At 37.6% G+C, this 21,363-nt stretch overlaps 1 protein-coding gene across 5 annotated transcripts; it reads right to left on the reverse strand.

Moving 5' to 3' along the window:
- Positions 1 to 421: 421 nt before the first annotated feature.
- Positions 422 to 21,217, reverse strand: ZNF346 (zinc finger protein 346). Of its 5 annotated transcripts, none has more exons than XM_087924188.1 (7): positions 21,134 to 21,217; positions 14,244 to 14,347; positions 14,049 to 14,144; positions 13,392 to 13,539; positions 12,712 to 12,948; positions 9,788 to 9,881; positions 422 to 502 (listed from the first exon to the last, which is right to left on the reverse strand). In XM_087924188.1, exons 1-7 carry the CDS (start codon positions 21,192 to 21,194, stop codon positions 490 to 492), a joined length of 753 nt encoding a protein of 250 aa, XP_087780314.1. In that variant the 5' UTR covers positions 21,195 to 21,217; the 3' UTR covers positions 422 to 489. The 5 variants fall into 5 exon arrangements, with proteins under 5 accessions (XP_087780314.1, XP_087780313.1, XP_087780311.1 ...); XM_087924187.1 differs by lacking the exon at positions 422 to 502 and adding an exon at positions 4,811 to 7,507 and having other exon boundaries at positions 12,712 to 12,945; positions 13,392 to 13,533; XM_087924185.1 differs by lacking the exon at positions 422 to 502 and adding an exon at positions 4,811 to 7,507 and having other exon boundaries at positions 13,392 to 13,533.
- Positions 21,218 to 21,363: the final 146 nt, after the last annotated feature.

Consider the following 21,363-nt stretch of genomic DNA (forward strand, 5'->3'; position numbering starts at 1 on the left):
TATTTATTGGGGCCATTTTCTTCCCGTTTTAATATTGCCTGTCTCCTTTCCCTCTCCCCTCATAGGTGTCTCCCATTTCTAGCTTTATGTCCTACCAGCCTTATAAGGAATTTTTACATTAGCCCTCTGCTCTCCTTAGTAGGAAGCAAGTCATCTACCATTTCATCAGAGGCAGTATGCTGTATTTACTGATCATTGGGAATCAATACTAAAAGAGAGTCAGCATCATCTTTTCCAGATTTGTGAGGTTCCCATAACACATAAAAGTTAGATTGGATGGGCCTAAGGCCTCGTTTACCAAGACACTATCACCCTTGAAAAATTATACCAAGGTCGAGGCAAAACTTGGTACAGTTATCAACTGAGCAGTATCCACAGCAGTAACTTATTTGGGATCAAGGACAAGTGAACTGAGCCACACATCAAATCTGTATTGTTTCTTTCATCTTTAATATCTTTTCACTGCCATTTATTGTTCCAGATGAAACACTATCTCACATACCTGCAAAATAAAAAAATGGCAATCACCTGCAAACAAACATACAAACACACACAGTATAATTGGAGGCTCCCAGGATTCATATTTAGTTATGAGTTTCGTTATGAAAAAGAGCTAAGTTATGTGCAAAAATTAGTAAAAAGCTAAGATACTCTTGCCCAACCTAATGCACCATGAAATGTTGGGTTAAACCAGACATTTCTAGAAACGAAGTTGAAGGTTGGATTTCAAGAGTATACAAATGTTCATATATAATTTTCTACTACTACATTGCATTTTCCTTTTGCTATCCACTGCTCAACTTGGCAGTAAGAAAGGTAACTGCAAAATGTACAACTCCCTTTTATTGAGTTGGCAGCAAGGCAGTGCTTCAATCAAGAACAAATGTTCACATCAGATTAGGAAATTAGCACTGTAGCACTAAATGAGTTTACTGAAATCATTTGAAACAAATGAGGGCAGGCCTCGACTGGATTTTGTATTCCAACTTTAAACAATTCATAACAATGGTTCTCCATCTCCCCCATGTGGCCACACATTGTAAGATCTCAGCAGATCTATAATCTGTTTTAAGCAATTTGAATCTCCAGCTTTCTGCCAAAGCTTCTTGAAATTCTTTTCATTTGCAACCACAAACTGGGGAGTGGGACCATTTCATTCAGTTTCTCATTTTACAACAATTTATTGGGGAAAGTGGCAGGGTTTACTTTAGACAGTGATAGTAGCAGAATTTGTTTTCTTCTCGCTTTTTGCAGTTATCACAAATAAACCAAGAGAAACCAAGCTATTTCATAGAGGTAATCCTCAACTGATAACCGATTGTTTAAGGACTGTTCAGTTACAAGTTGGTGCTGAAGAGAGACTTATACCTATCTTTGCACTTTGACCCGGTTTCAGTGTCAATGCAGTCACATGATTAAAATTTGGGTGTTCAGCAACCAGGCATGCATTTGCAAACCTTCCGTGTTGCGGGATCACATGAGAACACCCTTTGTGACCTACCCAGGGGGTTTCCAAGAAGCAAAGCCAATGGGGGAAGCTGGATTTACTTGTCAACTTGTGTGATTTGCTTAACGACCACAGCCAAAAAGATACAATTGAATGCCGAGTCACATGACTTAGGGATGGACATTCTGTTGTGGTCATGAGTTGAGGACTACCTTTTGTGGTGGTTGCCGAGTAAAGACCTCAACTTATAACCATTTGTTTAGTAACCATTTTAAGTTACAATGGCACTGAAAAAGAAAAAAAAATCTTACGACCAGGTCCTGGCACTTATGACGGTCCCTGGCGGTCCCCAGGGTCATGTGATCAAAATTTGGATGCTTGGCACAACATAACCTGTAAAGCATTCCTGGCTTCCTCTTGAGTTGCCATGAGGAGGAGGGTGGGGGAGGGAGACCTGATGGATGCAACAGTTGGAGAAGCCCAGGATGGGGATTGCCGTTGAAGATCTTCCCAGATGTCTTTTGACAAGCAAAGTCAATTGGGTGGGGGGGAGGAGGGGGAGCCAGATTTGCATTAGCAACCAGGGGACTCCTTTAATATCTGCAGTGATTTGCTTAATAGCTGTGGCAGAAAAGGTTATAAAATCGGGTATAACTCACTTTACAACCACCTTGCTCAACAATGAAAATTCCACTCTGAGTTGTGGTTGTAAGCGCAAGACAAAAATTGAGTGACTGTTCAAAGTTTACAACGGCGCTGAAAAAATGTTTTTCACACTTACGACTGTTGCAGCATCCCCATTTGTCATGTGGTCAAAATTCAGACGCTTGACCACTGGCTCACATTTATGACAGTGGCAGCATCCTGGGATCACACGCTGCCACCTTCTGACAAGCAAAGTCAACGGAGGAGCCAGATCCACTTAAAACCGTGTTACTAATTTAACAATGGCAAGGATTCACTTAGTAAAATGTGGCAAGAAAAGTCGTAAAAAGGGGGAGAACTCACTTAACAAATTTCTTACTTAGCATCACAAATTTCGGCCTCAATTGGGGTCGTCGGATGAGAACTACCTGTCTCCTCTCTATATTTGCAGCTTTGTTTTCTTTTGAAAAAAAAAAAAAAGCTCTTCACTGATCAGGCAAACGTCCTGATGTGCTGCTTCTACTTATTTTTAAACCTTGAAGTGGGTTAATTTAGGGTCCCCAACTCCCGGTATATGGACTAGCACCAGTCCATGGTATGCCAGAAACCGGGTCGCACAAACAAACAAAGCCCCATCCACGGGATGCAGGCAGCATGTGAAACGAGGCCCCCCTCTGGTCCATGGAAAAACCTCTCTCCAGGGAACTGGTCCCTGATGCCCAAAGATTGGAGGCTGCTGGATTAACTTTTAAAGCACTTTACCAACAAGGAGGATTAGCCCACTGAGACATACAGGCTTGGCAAATTGCAGTGCTGGATTTTGGAAACCCAGTTGAATTTCAAAAATTCAGTAACTATATTTAGGAAACGTTCCTAAGATGAGAGTAATTCACAAAAACCAGGATGATCTATCATGTCTGCCACCAATCTTATGAATTGTTGGCAGCCATAACTGCACTAGACCAGCTTTTATAAAACTAGTAAAATAAATGACTTGTTCTTTCTTAATATATGGATCTAATAATTACTGTGATAAAAAATGGCTCTAATTTTAACTTATAAAGAAGATTTTCATCAGATGGCGGGCGCATTTGTCTAGTTGCAAAGTGCAGATAGACTGTATGGATCAGTGGTTGCCAACCAGCGGGGCCGGGGACCACTGGTGGTCCGTGAGAAAATTTTGATGGTCCACAGAGAAATGTCACCCCCAAAGCAATTAATCCAGGCTGTGCGGGAACACAAGGCTGCGCTACCCACATGGCCCGTGGGAACACAAGGCTTGCTTCACTTGCATTGCAAACAACACAAGGTAGTGAGGGGAGGGGGGAAAGGGGGGAACTTGCCCCATGTTCCCCACGCACCTCGTCTGGCCACTGGGCTGCTTTTTTCTGCTTCTTTCTTCTTCTTTTGGCTGCACGCAAGGAAAGCAGCAAATGTCTTTCTTTTTCTTCCCCAAACTCTGCCAGAAATGAGTCTTTGGTACCTTGCAAGGCATCCTGCTTTAAGAGGCTGCTCCAGCAAAGACTCATTTCTGGCAGAGTTTGGGGGACAGAAAGAAAGACTTCTGCTGCTTTCCTTGCATGAAGCCAAAAGTCTCTCTCTCCCCCTGAGAATGGAACTGGAGACAGTATCCTGCAATCCCAAATAAAGAATGATCGATCGGAAGGAAAAAAAAACAGGGTGGGGAATTTTTGTGCAGACTTTTGGGGGGATTTTCCCAGGGTCTCTGGTCTGCGGTATTTAAAATTATGCGTTTGAGGTCCAAAAGATTGGCAACCCCTGGTATGGATCATTCTTTCACGTTCAACATCCACTATAAGCGTGACCAGCTATTTACAAACTTTCATGATTCTGATTCTGCTACGCAATAATTAAGAAAAACATTTTTCTTTTTACAACCCTGTAAACCCTTGCTTTGGGATGGAGTTGGGGCAATTGAATGGAACTGAGTGTTTACCAGCTGGATGCCCTTCCTGATGCCTACATGTAGCTCGTAGCAGATATTTTTTTCTTTTTTTCTTTGCACCATGATAGAGAAACATCTGTCACTGCCTAGGATTGAACTTCTCAACCTTCTGAGTGGAAGGCGAGTGTCTTCAGAAAAACAATAATTTTAAAAATTAATTCTGCAATAACAGGTTATTAAGAAATGTTTCAGTTTTCTCAATTAATTTTACCCACTGCTTTTATCATCTAGATTATTACAGGTAAGGTGCTATTTGACAGGATGAAATTAATTTTCATAAGTTTGGCAAGCAATGATATTCTACATTGTTAAACTTACACAATAAAATACAGTTTAAGCATCAGATATTTCCAAATTAATACCCATCTATATCTTTATTTCATCTCATCCCCAATTTTTCAGAATTATTCATTCAAATGAATGAATAAAACAGTTATCTACGCTTACCATAACACTATATACACATTGTTCAGAGCAGTAAATAAGTCTATATATGCCTAGTTCTATATAAAAAGTGGTAGAAGATGGTATTTACGGCTATCTGAATTGTTAAGATTTTTGGTTTAAATATAAGAATGAAACCTGTCACAAGCCCCTGTCTCAACACTTTTCCTAAGTATTTTAAATTTATGATATAGATTCACATATTGCAATATTTGATATATGTACAGAATTGTGATTTTGAAACCCAGCTTTTGATGGGAATAATGTTTCCAAAGTACAAATATTATACAAGCAACACATACACTTGCTATGAATAAAAAAACAATTCTTTAATCTCTAAAATAAGAAAGAGGATGCCTGGCTATTTAAAAAAGAGAAAATAGGGAAAAGGTTAATTGTACCTCCCAAATTTACCTTGCCCCATTTGTACTTAGTCTGGACCAAAATATTAATCACTTTAATGAAGTAACAGACTACTTGTTCACCCTTGCATTTGCCAAAATTATCAACTTAGCAACTGCAAAATAATTCAATATATAATAGAAATAAAGTTCTAAAGTCAAAAGTTCATACAGGCAATCATACTCTCCAAAACTTTACAATGTAGACTGTGAAAGCTCACTAGGCATATCACAGACCAAATCCCAAATAGTGCACAAGATGCTGGAGAATGAGAATGCCAAAACAGAGAACTTAAATGCCAAGAAACAAATTAAAGTTAATGTACACATAACCACCAAAAGTCAGAAGATAATATTTGAAGGATTATTCACAGGAAAACTGTCATGAGAAAGTGTCTCTGTGTATATATTTATCATAGATTTACACACAATATTATTTAAATCCTATCACTCCTTTTTTCTTGTAAAGATAAACTATATTTTGAGGGAAAGAACAGAGGCTCACTTCAGAATTTACTGGAAATGAGATGCAACCTCAGAACAATTAACCCCATTAAGTCAATACAAAGTCATGAATGTAAACAGTTTTAAAAATAATTGCTTGAATTGGGCAAAAGTGGTGGAGAATAATTTATGCCCAAAGAAAACAGCAGAAGGGGTTTGCCAGGAATGATAATCAATGGAAATAAATCATTATAGGAAAAAACGTCCTTCTGGTCTATTTTGAACCTTACCATAATAGTTCAGCTGGAAAAGTAGAAACACAAAGATAAAATTCTTTTGTTTTTTAAAAAATCAATGGACTAAAAGGGAATGTGTGCACACACACATTAACACAGATATATGCCAGTGAACATATATAAGGTAGCAATATTCATATATTTCAATCTCATAAATAACGCAGGTGGAAATAGAGGCTACCCCAAAAGGTAAAAATGCCAGGCAATCTCACTCAATCAAAAAGGGATGCAAATTCACATGATCTGCCACTATATAAAATAGTAGGATACCCCAATTTTCATACCCATTTCCTGCCAACTCGCTTCATTTAAGATTAAGTGATAATAGGAAAGACTATGCAGGACCTAGAAATCAATTACCTAGAAAGGACACGGTCTTCCTGTTCATTATGAAGATTGTAGATTAAACAAGCTACTGAGCAAAGGACCTCTTAAAGTGACAGTTAAAGTCTTATGAAATGCTGCTTCATTTGAAGCAGAGCATTTGTTAGCTGGTTTTAAATAGGAAAGGTGTTTTTTAAAGGTGGGGTACATCTAACGTAGATATCGGCAGTTCTCAATTTTTACATGCACAGAGAAAGAATTAACCTAATTTTAGCAGAATGGATTAATTTATTTCTTTTCTAAAGAAAACATGCAACCAAATCAACTTATGTAGAATTCCCTCCTACATTCTAGAAATTTATCAGGGGAAAGACAATAGAAGTCTTAGAGAACAGATGTCTCTAAAACACATCACCTAATATCTAAGCTTCAGGACGGTTACAAAGGTAAGAAGTAAGAGAGACATTACCAAGAATAAAATAAGCCTCAGGGAAGGTTCACCTACAAACACCACTTCCACTCGATAGTCAAAATGCAGCTTCTGGGTTCTCTCAATTTATTTCTGTCGGTTAGAATGCCTTAAAGAACAAAAATTAAGAGCCTCCATCACCACATCAAATGATTTCTTATTAACATTTTAACATAAAAAACTTGGGGTACACATAGGTTCAAACACATTACAGTTTCCAGAAAAATAAATGCCAGGAACTGAAAGAGTGAAATTTTAGGGAGGCACCACTATTTGCACCAGAGCCCCCTCCTTCTTGTGTTTCTGAAGTTGATTATGCGTACTACTAACAGAAAAAACTTTACCAAACAGACCACCAGTTGCTCCAAAGCCAACATCTGCTGAAATACAAGGTAGTTATGAATGGCAAAATGGATGACTTAAGAAACTGCACACAAACCCTATTCATTCCAGCAGGGGCAAGATGAATACAACAATGTAACACCCCAATTCTAAGCAAGGATAGTCAGTCTGTCCATTACACCCATTCCACGTCTCATAGATAACAAGCCTCGTGTTATCATGAATTAAAGAGTTTTCTTCTTAAGGTCTATCTCCTCTGGCTGTTCCTGTGTTGCAGGACTCCTTTCTGCTTCTAGGCAGAAGGGAAGGATGGGCTCAAGATGGATTCTCAGCAAATGCCAAGCGCCTTGATGGGTCCCGAGAGAACCCCACATCCCACCCACCCCCAAGAGTGTAAGAGATTACACAATGAAAACTACTCTAAAGGACTGAGCAAATGCCAAATAGTAATGATGTCCCTTCTAAATCCTTTAGCCAATAGTTGGTTCTCAATCAGCTAAACCTGTACAGTGCAGACCAGGAGGATTTCTTTTAGTCAGTGAAACTGTAATATCGTAGCAGGCCAGCAAAAGGGTTCACTTTTGAGCCACGAGCAATCCAGAGAGACAGCACAGCAGTGTGCTCTAGAGGTCCTGGCTGAAACAGCTAGGGCCATCAGGGCCGGCGGTTTCCTCTCGTGTGTACAGTTGTTTCTGGTATCGTGCTGTTACAGGAATGCCTCCTGGTATGCTGGGGAATGAGACAGGGAAGGAACAATATTAGCTCAATCTTTCAATCTATAAAATGTATTATATCTGCCTCCTGGAAGCTGTGCTTAAATCAAGAACAAAAGGATCTTGAAAAATCTCACAAGATTCCAGAAGGAGCCACTTCAAAAGAGCACATGCACTTTCATGTTAAAAAATCGTTCTATATATTGTAAGTGGGACTTTGTGATAAAATGAGCATAGATATACCTGAGAAGAAATATTGTGAACTTTTGACAGAAAGGCTCTTCAGCACAACTAAAGCTATAATCAGAAACTTTAACTTTGCATATAACAGCTTGATAATCAGCCGGCAGGCTGATTGGTGCATTACCAGCACTTAGCAATCACTTAGTTTATGAAATACATTATATTGTGAAAGAAGTTGTTTTAATCAGTTTAGCTGAAACCAACTTCCAATATATCATGGAATTAACTCAGTAAATTAATAATTTGGGTAATCCTTCAAAAAGAGATAATCAGAAAAAGCAATAGGATATTTCTCCTGAGCAGCATTTTCTATGGCAGGATGAACAACCTTTGCGTACTTACTCCGTCCTAAAACTTTTTTTTGACATAAGAGCTTAATAATTAATATTATTTGTTTGGTTCTATACAAAGTATTCTAAAAAAAATCTCCGACCAAATAACTCTCCCATTGGCTGATACAATTAGAACATCAAAACTATTCAATTGATTGGTTCTGAGACAACTTGCTTGAGATGAAAATGGACTCACTCAGGGAAACTGAAGATATTTATTAGGTACAGATTTGTGCAGTGTGCTTCTACCACACACGCCTGAGTCTTTAGCAATAGCAGTTTCTCTACTTTATAGATAAGTCCTTGACTTACAGTGGCAATTGGGACCAAAAATTCAGGCACTAAGCAATGCAGGGTGACATCATGTGACTCATTGCTCAGTAACAGCAATTCCTGCAGTCCCTGTTGCTATTGTTGTGAACACCTCTTCAAAATTTTCTGCTGGCTTCCAACAACCAAGGTGGGGAATCCAGCAGGAAGCTGCAAGTCCCAAGCAGTTCGTAAGCAGGCTAGCAGGCAAATAAATGGCTGCTGCCCGGTGAGAGAGGGAGTGAGGGGTTCATGGGTGGCTGGGGAGTATGAGGCTCAGAGGGGCTGCCTAAGGTTTCATGAATGGTGGGGACAAAAGGGCGCAAGTGCAACAGGGCTTGGGGGTGGCTGCTAGTGGATGGGAGGGGTGTACAGTTGTCCAGCAAGACAGTGCAAGTGTGAAGCTTGGGAAGGCTGCTCAAGTAGCAGAGTAGGAGCGATGTGAATGCAATGGGACTTGGGATAGCCCCACGGGCAGGGTGAGAATGTGCGTGATTGGCCAGCTATAGTAAATATAGTAAGACAGTAAGCAACACTCGAGCATTCCAAAGGCAGAGAGGAATGGCTAGAAGGCAAGCAAAAGCCAAAGATGTGAACCTAGGTAATCTTATCTCCTTCGAACCAGAAAGCACGGTCCTAGTCCCCATGACTTCTTCCCCTTTCACCTGGCGGAGTTGCCAGTCTCAGGATTGTTGAGCGTGGACTACGCTATCTCTACTCCGTCAAATGGCTAGAATATTAGTATCGCCATTCTCGTGCTTAAATTTGTTCCAGAGCATTGGGAGCAGATTTGGGGCAGGCACGAAGGATGGTGTGACAACAGAAATTCAATTCAGAGAATAAAGAAGTATCTGCTTAATGCTGAACGTACTGGTATGCCCTCACTGTGCTTATTGCCCTTGTACATATTTTGGCAATTTGCAGATACATAAATCAGCAAACATAAACACCCCCCCTCCCCCCGATTTTTAAAAGAAAAACCACTCTATCAGCACAATGAAAAAAACAATTTATACCAGAAAATATTGAAATCTGAAAGAATAATGAGGCAAATGTAACCTGTCCATTAAGAATTTTTTTTTTTTTACTGCTTCATAATTTGCTTTTCTGTGAGGTTTGGCATAGGTGGGCTGAGGCAGAGTGAATATCAAAGGATAAAGTAAATAGCAAAGTCCCTAAATTTCCATTTTCAGCATCATATGGTTGCTTGTCATGAGGAAAATTTTTTAAGGAATATTAAACTATATGGCCTTCTAGAAGGAAAGCATATTAATTCAATTCAATAAAGGGATGCAAAACCTTTATTACCACCAAGCATTATATATCACTAAACATTAACACAATCCAGTGGTCAATCTGTAAAATTACATCAGTTATTTTGAATTAAAAAATAAATAAGATAAAGCACTTACTGATTCTTGTGTTTGAAGCCACTGATATGAGCCTGATACTGCTCTATAGAATTCAGTACTATATTACAGTCATTGCAGGGATACCCCTTTGCAGCTGAAAATATCACAAAATTTGAGCATCAAATTAACTGAATTAAAGAGCCACGTCGATATAATTAACAGGAAAGAAGCAATGACTCTATGTACTGTGATGCTAGGAATTCTAAGCACTGTCATAGTCATTGTCAGTTTAATTTATACAACACAGCATATTTATGGTCATATATCCAACTTTCCTATTTTTTAATTATACATCTGCAGGAAGTTCAAAACTTAATTGGAACATTACTGTTTTCAGGATTTAAATGTATGCTTTCAAACAAAGCAATTGTTATACATGGGTGTGTTCAATCTGGAAAAAGGCATCTTGAGAGGAGATTAGCATTACTGCCTTTCAAAGAGCTGCTCCAATAAAGCTCTGAGCCCACCATGATTGCAATGGTATTTAAAAAAATTAATAATGGTAGTTCTGATCACTGATCTCCTAAAGCATAAATTCATTATGAAAACTGTAGAACTCCTGCCACAGATATATTTTTTTTCCTTTGCATTACTCTCATTCTCAGATCCTTAAACTATACCAGAAGGAAAGTGAACATTTGTTGTTGTTAAAAAACTATTAAATGGAATGTGACACAAACACACACTGTTCCAATTGCAGTCTTATGTTTTGAAATTCATCTGTTTCTGGTTAATTATGTTAGAAATATTTTCCTTAGTAAGAATTGCAAGCAACATATTCAAATGAATATTTTGCCATGAATGTTTGAAAAAGGCAAAAAAAAAAGACACATCTGTCAGATCCTCTGGGAATTATAATAATTTTAAAGGCAAGAAATATGTAAAGATCCTCTTCCCATTCCAGAGGAAAAGAATGAAAAAATGTTGATTCTTAAAGCAGCTACTGAAATCAAAATGTGCTATGTTTGTGAACGATTCCTTATAATTAACAGGACCAGCCATTTTAAAAATCAACAGGATGGAAGATGCAGATTGGACAATCACTTAAAATTCTCATTATGGGATTTTTAAATAATGCTCTCTAGGTTGCTATTTCCCCTGCTATGAACCTCAATAACATCAAATTACGAATCTATCTAATCTAATATTTTTCATCCATCCTTCCATCCAGGATTGCTGTTGCCAAGCAATGCGGTCATATGCCATCTTGCACATCTATGCACATCACTCAGTGACAGAAATTCCAACCTCATACTGCCTTCATAACTCGAGTGCTATCTATTATACTTAAAGTGTAAAGAGGAATACATGAAGATAAATATTTTGGAAGAAGATGTTTGTGGTATTACTGGCGCTCACAAGATTGAGTAGTTGTAAGTCAAGAACTACCTGTAAAAACAAACACTTAATGGATAGTTAGCACAATAATTCCATCACAGATCTTGCAAAGCAAGTAGGAAGTTGCAGGAATACATATAAATGAATCAGAATCTTCAACTTGAAGTAAGGTGAACCGCACGTACAGTGGTACAAAACTGGGCAACCTGGAAGGATATATTTGGATTCTTATCAAATGAGGGGCAGCAAATGGAAGTTAAGCTCTCTGCCTGGAAATATTTCAGGATGGGGTAGATGAGAATCATTATAGAATTTCTGTAAAGGGAGGAACATATGGAGCATATGGCTGAAGGGAGTAGTGTGTCTAAGGTATGTTCCTATGAAACGTCAATATTATAATAGACAGGTAATAGGAGGATACAGCAATTTTTTTTGGGAAGATTCCAAATTAAATTAAATTAAATGCTAGGCTTGGATTAGATCGAAGCACCATTCACAAATCTATTGCTTTATTTGCCATAGTTATTTTTAAACATTTCTTTAAAATATATACTTTTACCACTTTGATATTATTTTGAGAGTTCTATCTTTCTGGTCCACATACGATGATGATGATGATTATTATTATTACTTACTTGTTTTATTTTACTTACTTCATGAATCATTTTGCTTAATTCTGAATTCTAGTTTACCTCTGAACTACCAAAATGTTATCCTTACTTTGACATGCTTTCTACTTACAGTAATGGTATGGATCATTTGTGCCATTGTCAACATTTAAATTTCCCACTTTTTAATAATTTATTTTGGATACATTGCATATACATCTCTCTTCATTTTCTTTCTAACCAAAACCTTCCACACTAGATTGTAGCACTATAAAAAATGAAGCCATATTTTTGCAGCTCATGAAAAATAAGAATTAGATGTAGAAATTCCCACACTCACCATTGCCTCTCTTAGAACTGGCCTCAGCCCTCTTGTTCTCCTTTTAGAGTCCAAGAGTTAGATTTTGGAGAGTTTTAAAGGCATTTGTGAGAAACTGAGAGGTTTTTTTCCCCAAGCCCAGAATTCCCAGGATGACTCTTCTAATTCTCTCCTCATCTAGAAGGAGCAGTTCCAATCTAATCCCTCTGCACGTGAATATACCCACTGTGCAAAGTAGAAGAGTGTATTTTGTTTCCAATTGCATAAAACAGGTAGTCCTCGACTTACAACAGTTCATTTAGTGATCATTCAAAGTTACAATGGCACCGGAAGAAAAAGACTTAACGATTGTTTTTCAAACATACGACCATTCTAGCATCCCTATGATCACATGATCAAATTTCACACTCTTGGCAACTGATTCAGTGATTCACTTAATTGTGGCAAGGAGGGTCATAAAATGGAGCAATATTCACTCAACAAATGTCTTGCTTAGCAACAGAAATTTGGGGTTCCTAAGTCGAGGACTACCTGTACAAAAGTGAAGCAGCCAATATCATGTAAGACATTAAAAACAAAACCAAAAGGTTATTTTGGCATTACGAACATGTACAACTGATTCTGTTCTTTATTCTGAAAGCCTACTACAAAACACTCACCGTTGGAAACAGCTGGCTCCTCGGGAGTTCTCCCATAGTGTGCCATTAGCCTAAGCTTGGTTTGCTGCTTTTTGTGTTTCTTGCCGACATAGTGTTGTTTTGCCATCAGTGGATTATTGAAGGTAGCATGGCAGAGATTGCAGAATTTGTCTGGGTCAGAAGTGTTTTGATTCTCTTCATTAGAGGATGCAGTAGTGGGAAGAAGATTAGTAGGCTCTTTCTGAATGGATAAAGCTGCTACAAATATAACCCAAAAGATTAGAAAAAACAAACAAACAAAAAATTAGAGGAAAGATAAAAGCATATTTTCACAAAACCAGAAGTATCCTCACAAGGCCAGAAATTTCATTTCTTAGTCTGCATAAAGGTTGAATGTTCTTAGCGCATGCATACACATATGGGTTACAAAATAAATAATCTAAAACAACAAAATGATCAAGGATATGTATTTTGTGTGCTTCTATCAGGCTTTTTACCATTACATCAGTCATCAAACTTGGGACATCAGTGTGTAAATTCTCAACTTAATATATATGTCCTTGAACCTTATTATGTAGAGGACAGGTACTGCTGTACAGCGTTTGTACTATAATGGATATAAACCCTAGACTATTCTGAAGAGAGATTTTTTTTTTTTCACAATGCCAGGAGAGAACTCCTCTTTACCTTCCCGATCATACCTTCTGTTTTAGGAGCCTGCTGCTTCAGTTTCAAATTCTTGGCATGAGTCTTGCCTAAGTAGTGAGAATTAGCCACAACAGGTGAAGAAAAGGTCATGTTACAGATGGGACAGCATTTGTTCCTGTCTTCACCGTTACTGCTCTGTTGCTTGTAAAAAGGAACACAGACATTTATTGGGATTGAAGGGACAAAAGGAAAGCATACCAAAATGTCCCATGTTCAGAAACTGGAACTTAAACTGTTAGCACCACTCTTTATTAAATATTGTCCTCTTTATTTAAAGCGAGACAGTGAAGTTTGTACATAATTATTCAAGTAAGGCCTAATATGTTGTAAAATAGAAATAATTTACTAGCAGGATCTTATCATCAAACAAATGATGTAACAAGAGAGAGTTTGCGTTTAAAATAGGTTTATATGCTTCTGTAACAACATTAATTCACAACTGTCTCTGAATTGTAGTCTTCTAATAAGCTTCCTAAACTTATTTTAATCAAAGACTGGATTAAATGTTTTTGCAACAATGCCCAATGTCAAAAATTATCTCTGGAACATTGTACTATTGGCCAAGACTTGCTGCACTGAATGCACCTGACAGATTTTCTATTATAATAAATGTCTGATGTGCTTATTCTTCTTTGGAGTTCTGGTATTACCTGTTCTGTATCTAGCTTTATCTTCTTACTCTGACAGAATTCCTCTTCCCCATGGATAGCCATGTATCTCCGAACTTTGTTTGCATGCTTCTTACTCTGAAGGAAGATAACAGGGGACAAGAAGGACTAAGCACACCTGGGATCTTTTATACACACATCAGTAATTTCAACAGCTACCTCTAGTTTAAAGCACACCTGATAATGAGCAAGCTTCTGAGATTCAGAGATGAGCACTGCACTACAAACTTTGCAGTGGGTGTCAGTGAAGATGTGGCTATTTTCTTTGATCAGCTGATCCACTGTAAAAGGCAAGAATATCATTAAATATGTATACATACATGAATGTGAACATGTGTAAATAATTTAAAAACTACACATTCTTGCAGTCACTTAGCAATCTTCATGGGTTTTTCCAGAATAACACAGAACTCAAATATTCTTTGCTTTCTGACAAATATGAGTTAGATGTTCTGAAATGACAATTTTAATGCCTTAATCAGACAAAAAGCAAATATTTTTTCAGAAAAAGTATTATATTAATTACAGTTAACTCAACTAAACAAAAAGAGAGTCCTTGACCTTGGACTTGACTCCGGGTGATTTCATGTCCATAGAAATAGCTTGCCATTGCCTTCTCTTCCACAGAGAATCACAATTAAAGGCTCAATGTTTCTTTTAACTATTGATCCACATTCATTTTAAATATAACGCCAATGCTTTCATTAGTCTTTAGTTAAAAGAATAACCTAATCAATGGAATTTTTTTCTTTAAGAAACTATAATTCTAGCATTGTTTTTAGCTTATAAATCTTCAACATTTAACATTTCACATTGTGTCAAGAAGATAAAGATCCATTTTATTGGCTGTTTTAACAATATATGTAATGGCCAGTGTAATTATGTATCTATCCTACACCAAGTAACTGCTATGGTATGTATATATGGATTAAGAAGACTGAAAAAAAAATGTGAATAGAGAATCTCATCTATCATTGATCTGTAATTCTGTACAAACACATCCCATTTGACAAACTCCAGCAAATCACTACACTGACACAACACTTACAAATACTACTGTTAACAGCATCAGAGAGAGAGAGAGAGAGAGAGAAAATCTCACCTGAATTATATTTACTTAGCAATAATAGAACAAAGTAAGAATTACCCTCAGAGAACAGGAATTTGTGGCAATTTTATAAGGTTAAGAGATTTATTGTAGAATATGTCTTATAAATTAATGTCTGCTTTGTCATTTTTGTTTTTATAAAGATTATGAGAGCAACAGAACCATGGAACACATGATGCTCTTTTCTGATGCTGATCATATTTCTGCGCAAAAGTCTAATAGAAAAGATTCATACCTAATACTGGTAGTTGGGAACAGCCTTTCTAATCCTGTTGACAATGGTTACCAAACATTCAACAGCTTGTAATAACAATTAGTGAACATCCATCAATTGTATTCCAGTTTAGATTTGGACATTATCCTTACCTATTTGTAAACTTTAGAAGAGTCTGAAGCTCAACATAAGGAAGTAAGTACACATTATCAATTCAGACAGAAAATATAAACTATTTGGGGATGAGAGTTCTAAGGTTGCCATTACTACATATGCAAATAAATCCATGTTACATAAAACATACAGATTCTCTACTACTTGTCACAAGAGGTCCAGCTCTTCTTTAACTCAAACTCCATTTGCCTCCTTATTCTATCTTCACAAACTTTCTAATGTCCAAAACAACTGCAGGAATAAGGCCTGTCCTTATCAATTTTGTTTTGATTTAAGCTGAGGGTGAGAACTAGATAATATGTATTCATGGCTGGGATTCAGAGTAATTATTTATAGGTGGTCTTATCTTTCCTGAAGATGTCATTTTAAAAGATAGTGTTGAAGATCTCTTACTGACTGACTTATTGACAGAGAAGATAAATTGGACCTACTGAAATGTTCTGATAATTAAGACAAATTCTTAGGCTTAAAATTCCTTTTTATTTTGTAATCAGCACTCCAAATTTAAATTCTATCAAAAAGATCAATCCAATCATCATAAAATCTGTTCATTACTGATGTAGAACTGCTAAATTCTCACTTTAAATTGGATTCCAAAGGGGACCAGTATGTTTATCACATGAAAGATTAAAAGCAGAGACAACTTTTGGTATTCTAAAATTTTACAAAGTCTGCAAGTGTTTCTGTCCTTTCTTAGTAAAAAATGTATGCCAAAAGACCTTGATGACTTTGTGCAAGACTTCGTAGAAGCTTTACTGGAGCCTAGTTCCTAGGTGGAAGAAAGGAAAGTAATACCCTTCCAGGTATTGAATTACCATTTATCATGCTGAGTGGATTGCTAAGAGCCAATATTTCAGCTGTAATTAAAATATCTCATATTCTCAATCTTAATTTAGACAATGATGATTTTACTGATTTTATGCTATAACATTTTCCCAGCCCTATGTTTTGGAAAAAGAAATTAATTAGAACTGAAGACAACCTGCAATCTTTTATTTTCAAGGGCCTAAACTCACTATACTGATTAAATAACAAATGGTACTATGATAATATCGATAAGGAAAATGCAGAAAACCTACAGGCTTATGCAGGCACACATTAAAGGTATAGATATTTAGAATATATTTAGTACCAGAGGTGAAATTAACCAATTTGATTCTGTGCAAATTACAGAAGATAACTTAAAATGTAAGATTAAAAGGCCTATTTAAGAGATTATGCCCATATGATTCTAGTTCAACATTCAGAGGAGATGGGCATCATAAAAATTTAATAAATGTTGAACTAAAGTCACTACAAGTGACTTTGGGCAGCTTACAGATTATAAAATAAGTACAAAATAGTTAAAAGTTTAAAAGAATACAGAAGTAAGTTAAGAACTATACTGAACTTACCATATGGAATAAATACATTCTTGGGCAATATTTCTCTTAAAATATAAGACTGTCACAAAATATGATAAAAAATGCTCTTCCTGCTAGTGCTTATATTAAAAATGATAAGAAAATATCAATGATGAACTAACTCTAATTCTGAATAAAATAACTGCATAGTCCACTTACGGTCGCCTCTCCCCAGCAGTTTTCTGAGACTGCAGAAGGAACAGTATGCTTTTCCTATCTAATTAGCTAATGAAGAAAAGGATTGGGGTAACATGATAGCAGTCTTCCAATACTTGAGGGCCTATTACAGAGAACAAGGGGGGGGGGGAGGTCAATCTATTCTCCAAAGTACTTGAGGGCAGGACAAGAAGTAATTGCAGCTTATTGAAGAAAGATTCAACCTAGAATTTAGGAAAAATTTCCTATCAGCCAGAATTAGTCAGTGGAACAGCTTGCCTCCAGAAATTGTGAGTGGTTCATCACTGGAGGTTTTTAACAAAAGACTGGCAACCATTTGTCTGAAATGGAACCCCTGCTTTAGCAGGGGGTTGGACTAGAAGACCTCCAAGGTCCCTTCCAACTGTTACTATTTTAAGATACCAACAGGACAAAAATAATTGGCTAGGTGGCGCTTAGTATAATGTAAATAACATTTTAATAACTAAATAGGTAACCACATTTTGCCTTTCTTACTGCAAAGAAGCATGCCCATATAAATGTAAGAAGACATACATAGCTAAATATCCAACTAGCACAGTAAACAAAATAAAACGAATAGACTAGGAAAAAGTACCTTTCTAGTAACCAAAAGATGAACCCAAGAACCCCTTCCAGGTAGAAGGCAATTTTTAGACTTTTTCCTGACCTGTAGAAGAAAGCTGTTGTCTTTTCAATTGCACACACTGATTTCAGCCAACTATAGTTCCATTTTGAGTAAGTTTTAAGAAGTTTGCTACCCACAACAAAAATTAGAAAACCAAACTATATGTAAATAGTTAGCAAATACATTAAGACTGATTGTTTCTGTCCTCTTTTATAAGATAGAACTCTCAGGTCTATCTTTCAGTAACAAGAAAGGTGGTTCATAAATAAGTCCTACTACTTTCTTGATCATTGAAGATGGAACCAATAGGATATGGATGTACTATACATTGCTAAGGAGTCGGTAGAGTTTAAAGTATATTCTGTAGCAGCATTTACCCGAAGGCTCAAACTTGTCTATTTTATATTAAATGAATGTCTGCTTTGGCTACTGTCCTACAACTGGCAATCACCACTGGTAGCTGATGGAATGTGACTCTATAGGAATACACTATCATACTGTATCCAGTCGGTGCTTCATTGCTTTCTTCATCCTTAACTCCTTCTCTGGTTTTGAAGGTAAGTGAAGGCAAAAACTTCTCCCTCAATTTTCTTGTCAATTAAAGAGCTTGTCTCCATGAAGCAGATTTTAAAACCCACTTGTATCTGCACATGGGCTCCATGATGCAACTGCATTTTTTTCTCCAATTGTTCATCCGCATGGAAAATGATGGCATAATTTGAGGAACATTTTCTTTGGATCTTACCGTCTCTATCTTTGGAAGCATGTCTTGTTAGTGGACCTGAGAACTCCAGCAACTGTTTCCCTACCCTGCTTTTCGTTCACATAACGTTAAAGGCAAGATCTCTAGGCCGAAGGGGTAAAATTGTTCTTTAACACTTTCTTTCCACCTTCACAAGGGCTGAAAGATTTTTTTTCTGTTTTCTATTAGAATGGAATTAACAGATATTCCAAATAATCTTTTTTTAAAACTGATCAGTATTTAATTGAAGGGTAGGCTCCTGGTTGGTAATCTACCAGTTAATGCCCAAGAATCAGAAATGAACTCCCAAAGCCACTGAAAATAAGTACTGTTAGTCTCACCAAATGATGGTTCAGATGCTGGAGGGTCACTAATATTAGTATAATCCAATGCTCACCTAGATCACCTTGTATCTCATTTGTGGAGAATGAGAGAGGCTGCCAGAAGGTTGCTTTAGTTGAAGAGACCTGGCACTTGTCCACTGCTCATTTGCTAGCTGAAAGCTCCCCTGACTGGTCCAGGTGTGAGTGCCCAAGACGGCTCAAATCTAGATCTATAGTGATAAAATCATTTTTGCCCCAGCATTCTTTTACTTTAATTCTTAGTCTCCAAATGGCTTTTCTACTATAGCTGTTTTTTGATATGCCCATCTACTGTACTTGCCACTGCAGTGCTAGTACCAAATGTTTATGATTTGTGAAGCTTCAGCTATGACTTGAATTCTTTCCTTTTTTTCAATCCTCAAAGTAACACTGAGAGAAAAGCCATTGCTTCTTCTAACCAACAAAACTAAAGACTGAAATGAAGGATTTTCATCCATAACATCGGAAGAAGTCTTAAGCCTTCTAGAAGAGGTGGAGTTAAATCTTCCCAATCAGGCTCCATCTTTTCTAACCAAGAAAAACGTATTTAAAATATATCAGTAGCATTCCATGCATCATTTAGAAATGAAAAAATTTCTAGGCTGAAAATTGACAACTCTAATAAAGTTAAAGATTCTGATGAAAACTGAGAAAACAAGCATTAGGTACAATTAACTTTTAATTTTGTGCATTTACTGCAGTTTAACTATTATCATCCTACAAATTTCTTTTATTCTATTTCATTATTTTTCCCACTTAAGTTCCTGATAACATGGTTCTTGCTGTGACCAGCATATTTAATTACAATCATCCACCCATTTTTGATCTGGTACTAACTCTACACTTACTTTTTGAGTTTGGTTCTAATATGTGATGAAAGATTAAATGAAAGACTTGGCCCTGAAAAGGTTGCCATTCCAAATCTATATATTATCTAAATCCAATCCATGGTATTCTAGAATAGGCAACATACCCATAGAATTGTCAGCCAAGGGTTAAAAATCTGTAGCTATTACATGTGCTTAACTATTATTGGATGTGCCCTCACTATTGATTCATCTATGATGTAAAAAGATTTCCCAGTAAGATATTAGCATCCTTCTATAAGCCTGCAAGGAAATCTAGAACATTGTCAGGAAAAATTGCCCATCTGGAACAATAATATTTCTTTACAAAGTAAGCAATCTCAGAAATCACCTTTTCAATGTAACTCTTTCATTTTCTAATATATGACCTGTAAATATATCTATCGTACTTCCCATTTCTTTAGCAAGCCCTTCCTCAACCTTTCCAGACATTAGGGGACAAGACACATCATGTGACACATCTCCCCACTACCTGTTGTAATTGGATATATTTAATGAGCAACAGTTTGGGAAAAGCTCTTTGGGGATTTCACTCTGGGAGTTCTGCATATAAAGGTAGGCAATATATCAAGTAGGATAAAATCCAGTGCCAGGAGTTATTCACTGGCAAAAGTCAACAAGCCACACAAAATTAACTCACTGCCCTCTTACTGATTTAGAAACGATTCTAAACACACAAATGCAGTTTTTAACCCCTTGTGTTTGGACTATTAATTCTTATTAGAATCAACACCATGGCTATTATTCGCTGGAGATGATGAAGTTTCACAGGTTCACTCTTCTGGAAGATTACAGCTGGAGGGACGACTTGATAAACCCACGGGGAAAGAACTCTCCCCCCCATCACACAACTAAATTCCCCGGGACACTAGTTCTAAAGTTGTCGACCAAAAGGCGAGCCCCGTTTTCCTTAGAGCACAAAGAAAACGGCGAACTCTCACACCATCAATTTATTAGCAAGTAACGGGTTTAGCGCGTGTTTTCGCAAGCGTGGACTCCAAACCGTCCAGATCCCCGACTTTCTTGTCACGGCCGATTTTCCTTTTCAATCTCAAAGCGCCCTCCAACTTTGTGTCTGTCGCGGCAACGCATTCAAACGGAAAAAGTCCCCGCTGGGCAAGAGCTGGAAAATGTCGAAGCCCCTTCGGGACAAGGCAGAAAGCGATCCACGAGCGGCGTTTGGAGCGGCGCTCGTTCTGCCACGTGAGAAGCGCGGGGTGGGGGTGAAGGATCAGCCACCGGTCTCAATCCTTGAAGCCCCGCCTGAGAGCTGCGGGGAGAAGGGTAAATGGCCAACACTGACGCAACACTGCACGCTTATAGGAACAAGGTAAGACGATAAGGTACAAAATCGCCGGTCCTTCACACAAGCAAGGCAGAAACACCTCAGCCTCACCTGCCTCTTTTCCCACCGGCAAGGCTGAAGCGTCCCCGTTGCTACCCGCTTCGTCCGCCATCTTCTTCCAGCGTCGCCGCCCCCGAAGGATAGGTCTTATCCCATAACTCCGAAATATCGCGAGAGGTCCCCGAACCAGTAACGCGAGAGCCCACTTCATCGGCACGTCGAAAAGTGGGAGGGCTCTGTTCTCGCGATGCTTCATTTCAAAGCCGAGTGGAAATGAACAC

Source organism: Pseudonaja textilis, chromosome 2, assembly GCF_049901715.1.
Source record: "Pseudonaja textilis isolate UNSWEBS1 chromosome 2, rPseTex1.2, whole genome shotgun sequence".
NCBI lineage: Eukaryota > Metazoa > Chordata > Lepidosauria > Squamata > Elapidae > Pseudonaja > Pseudonaja textilis.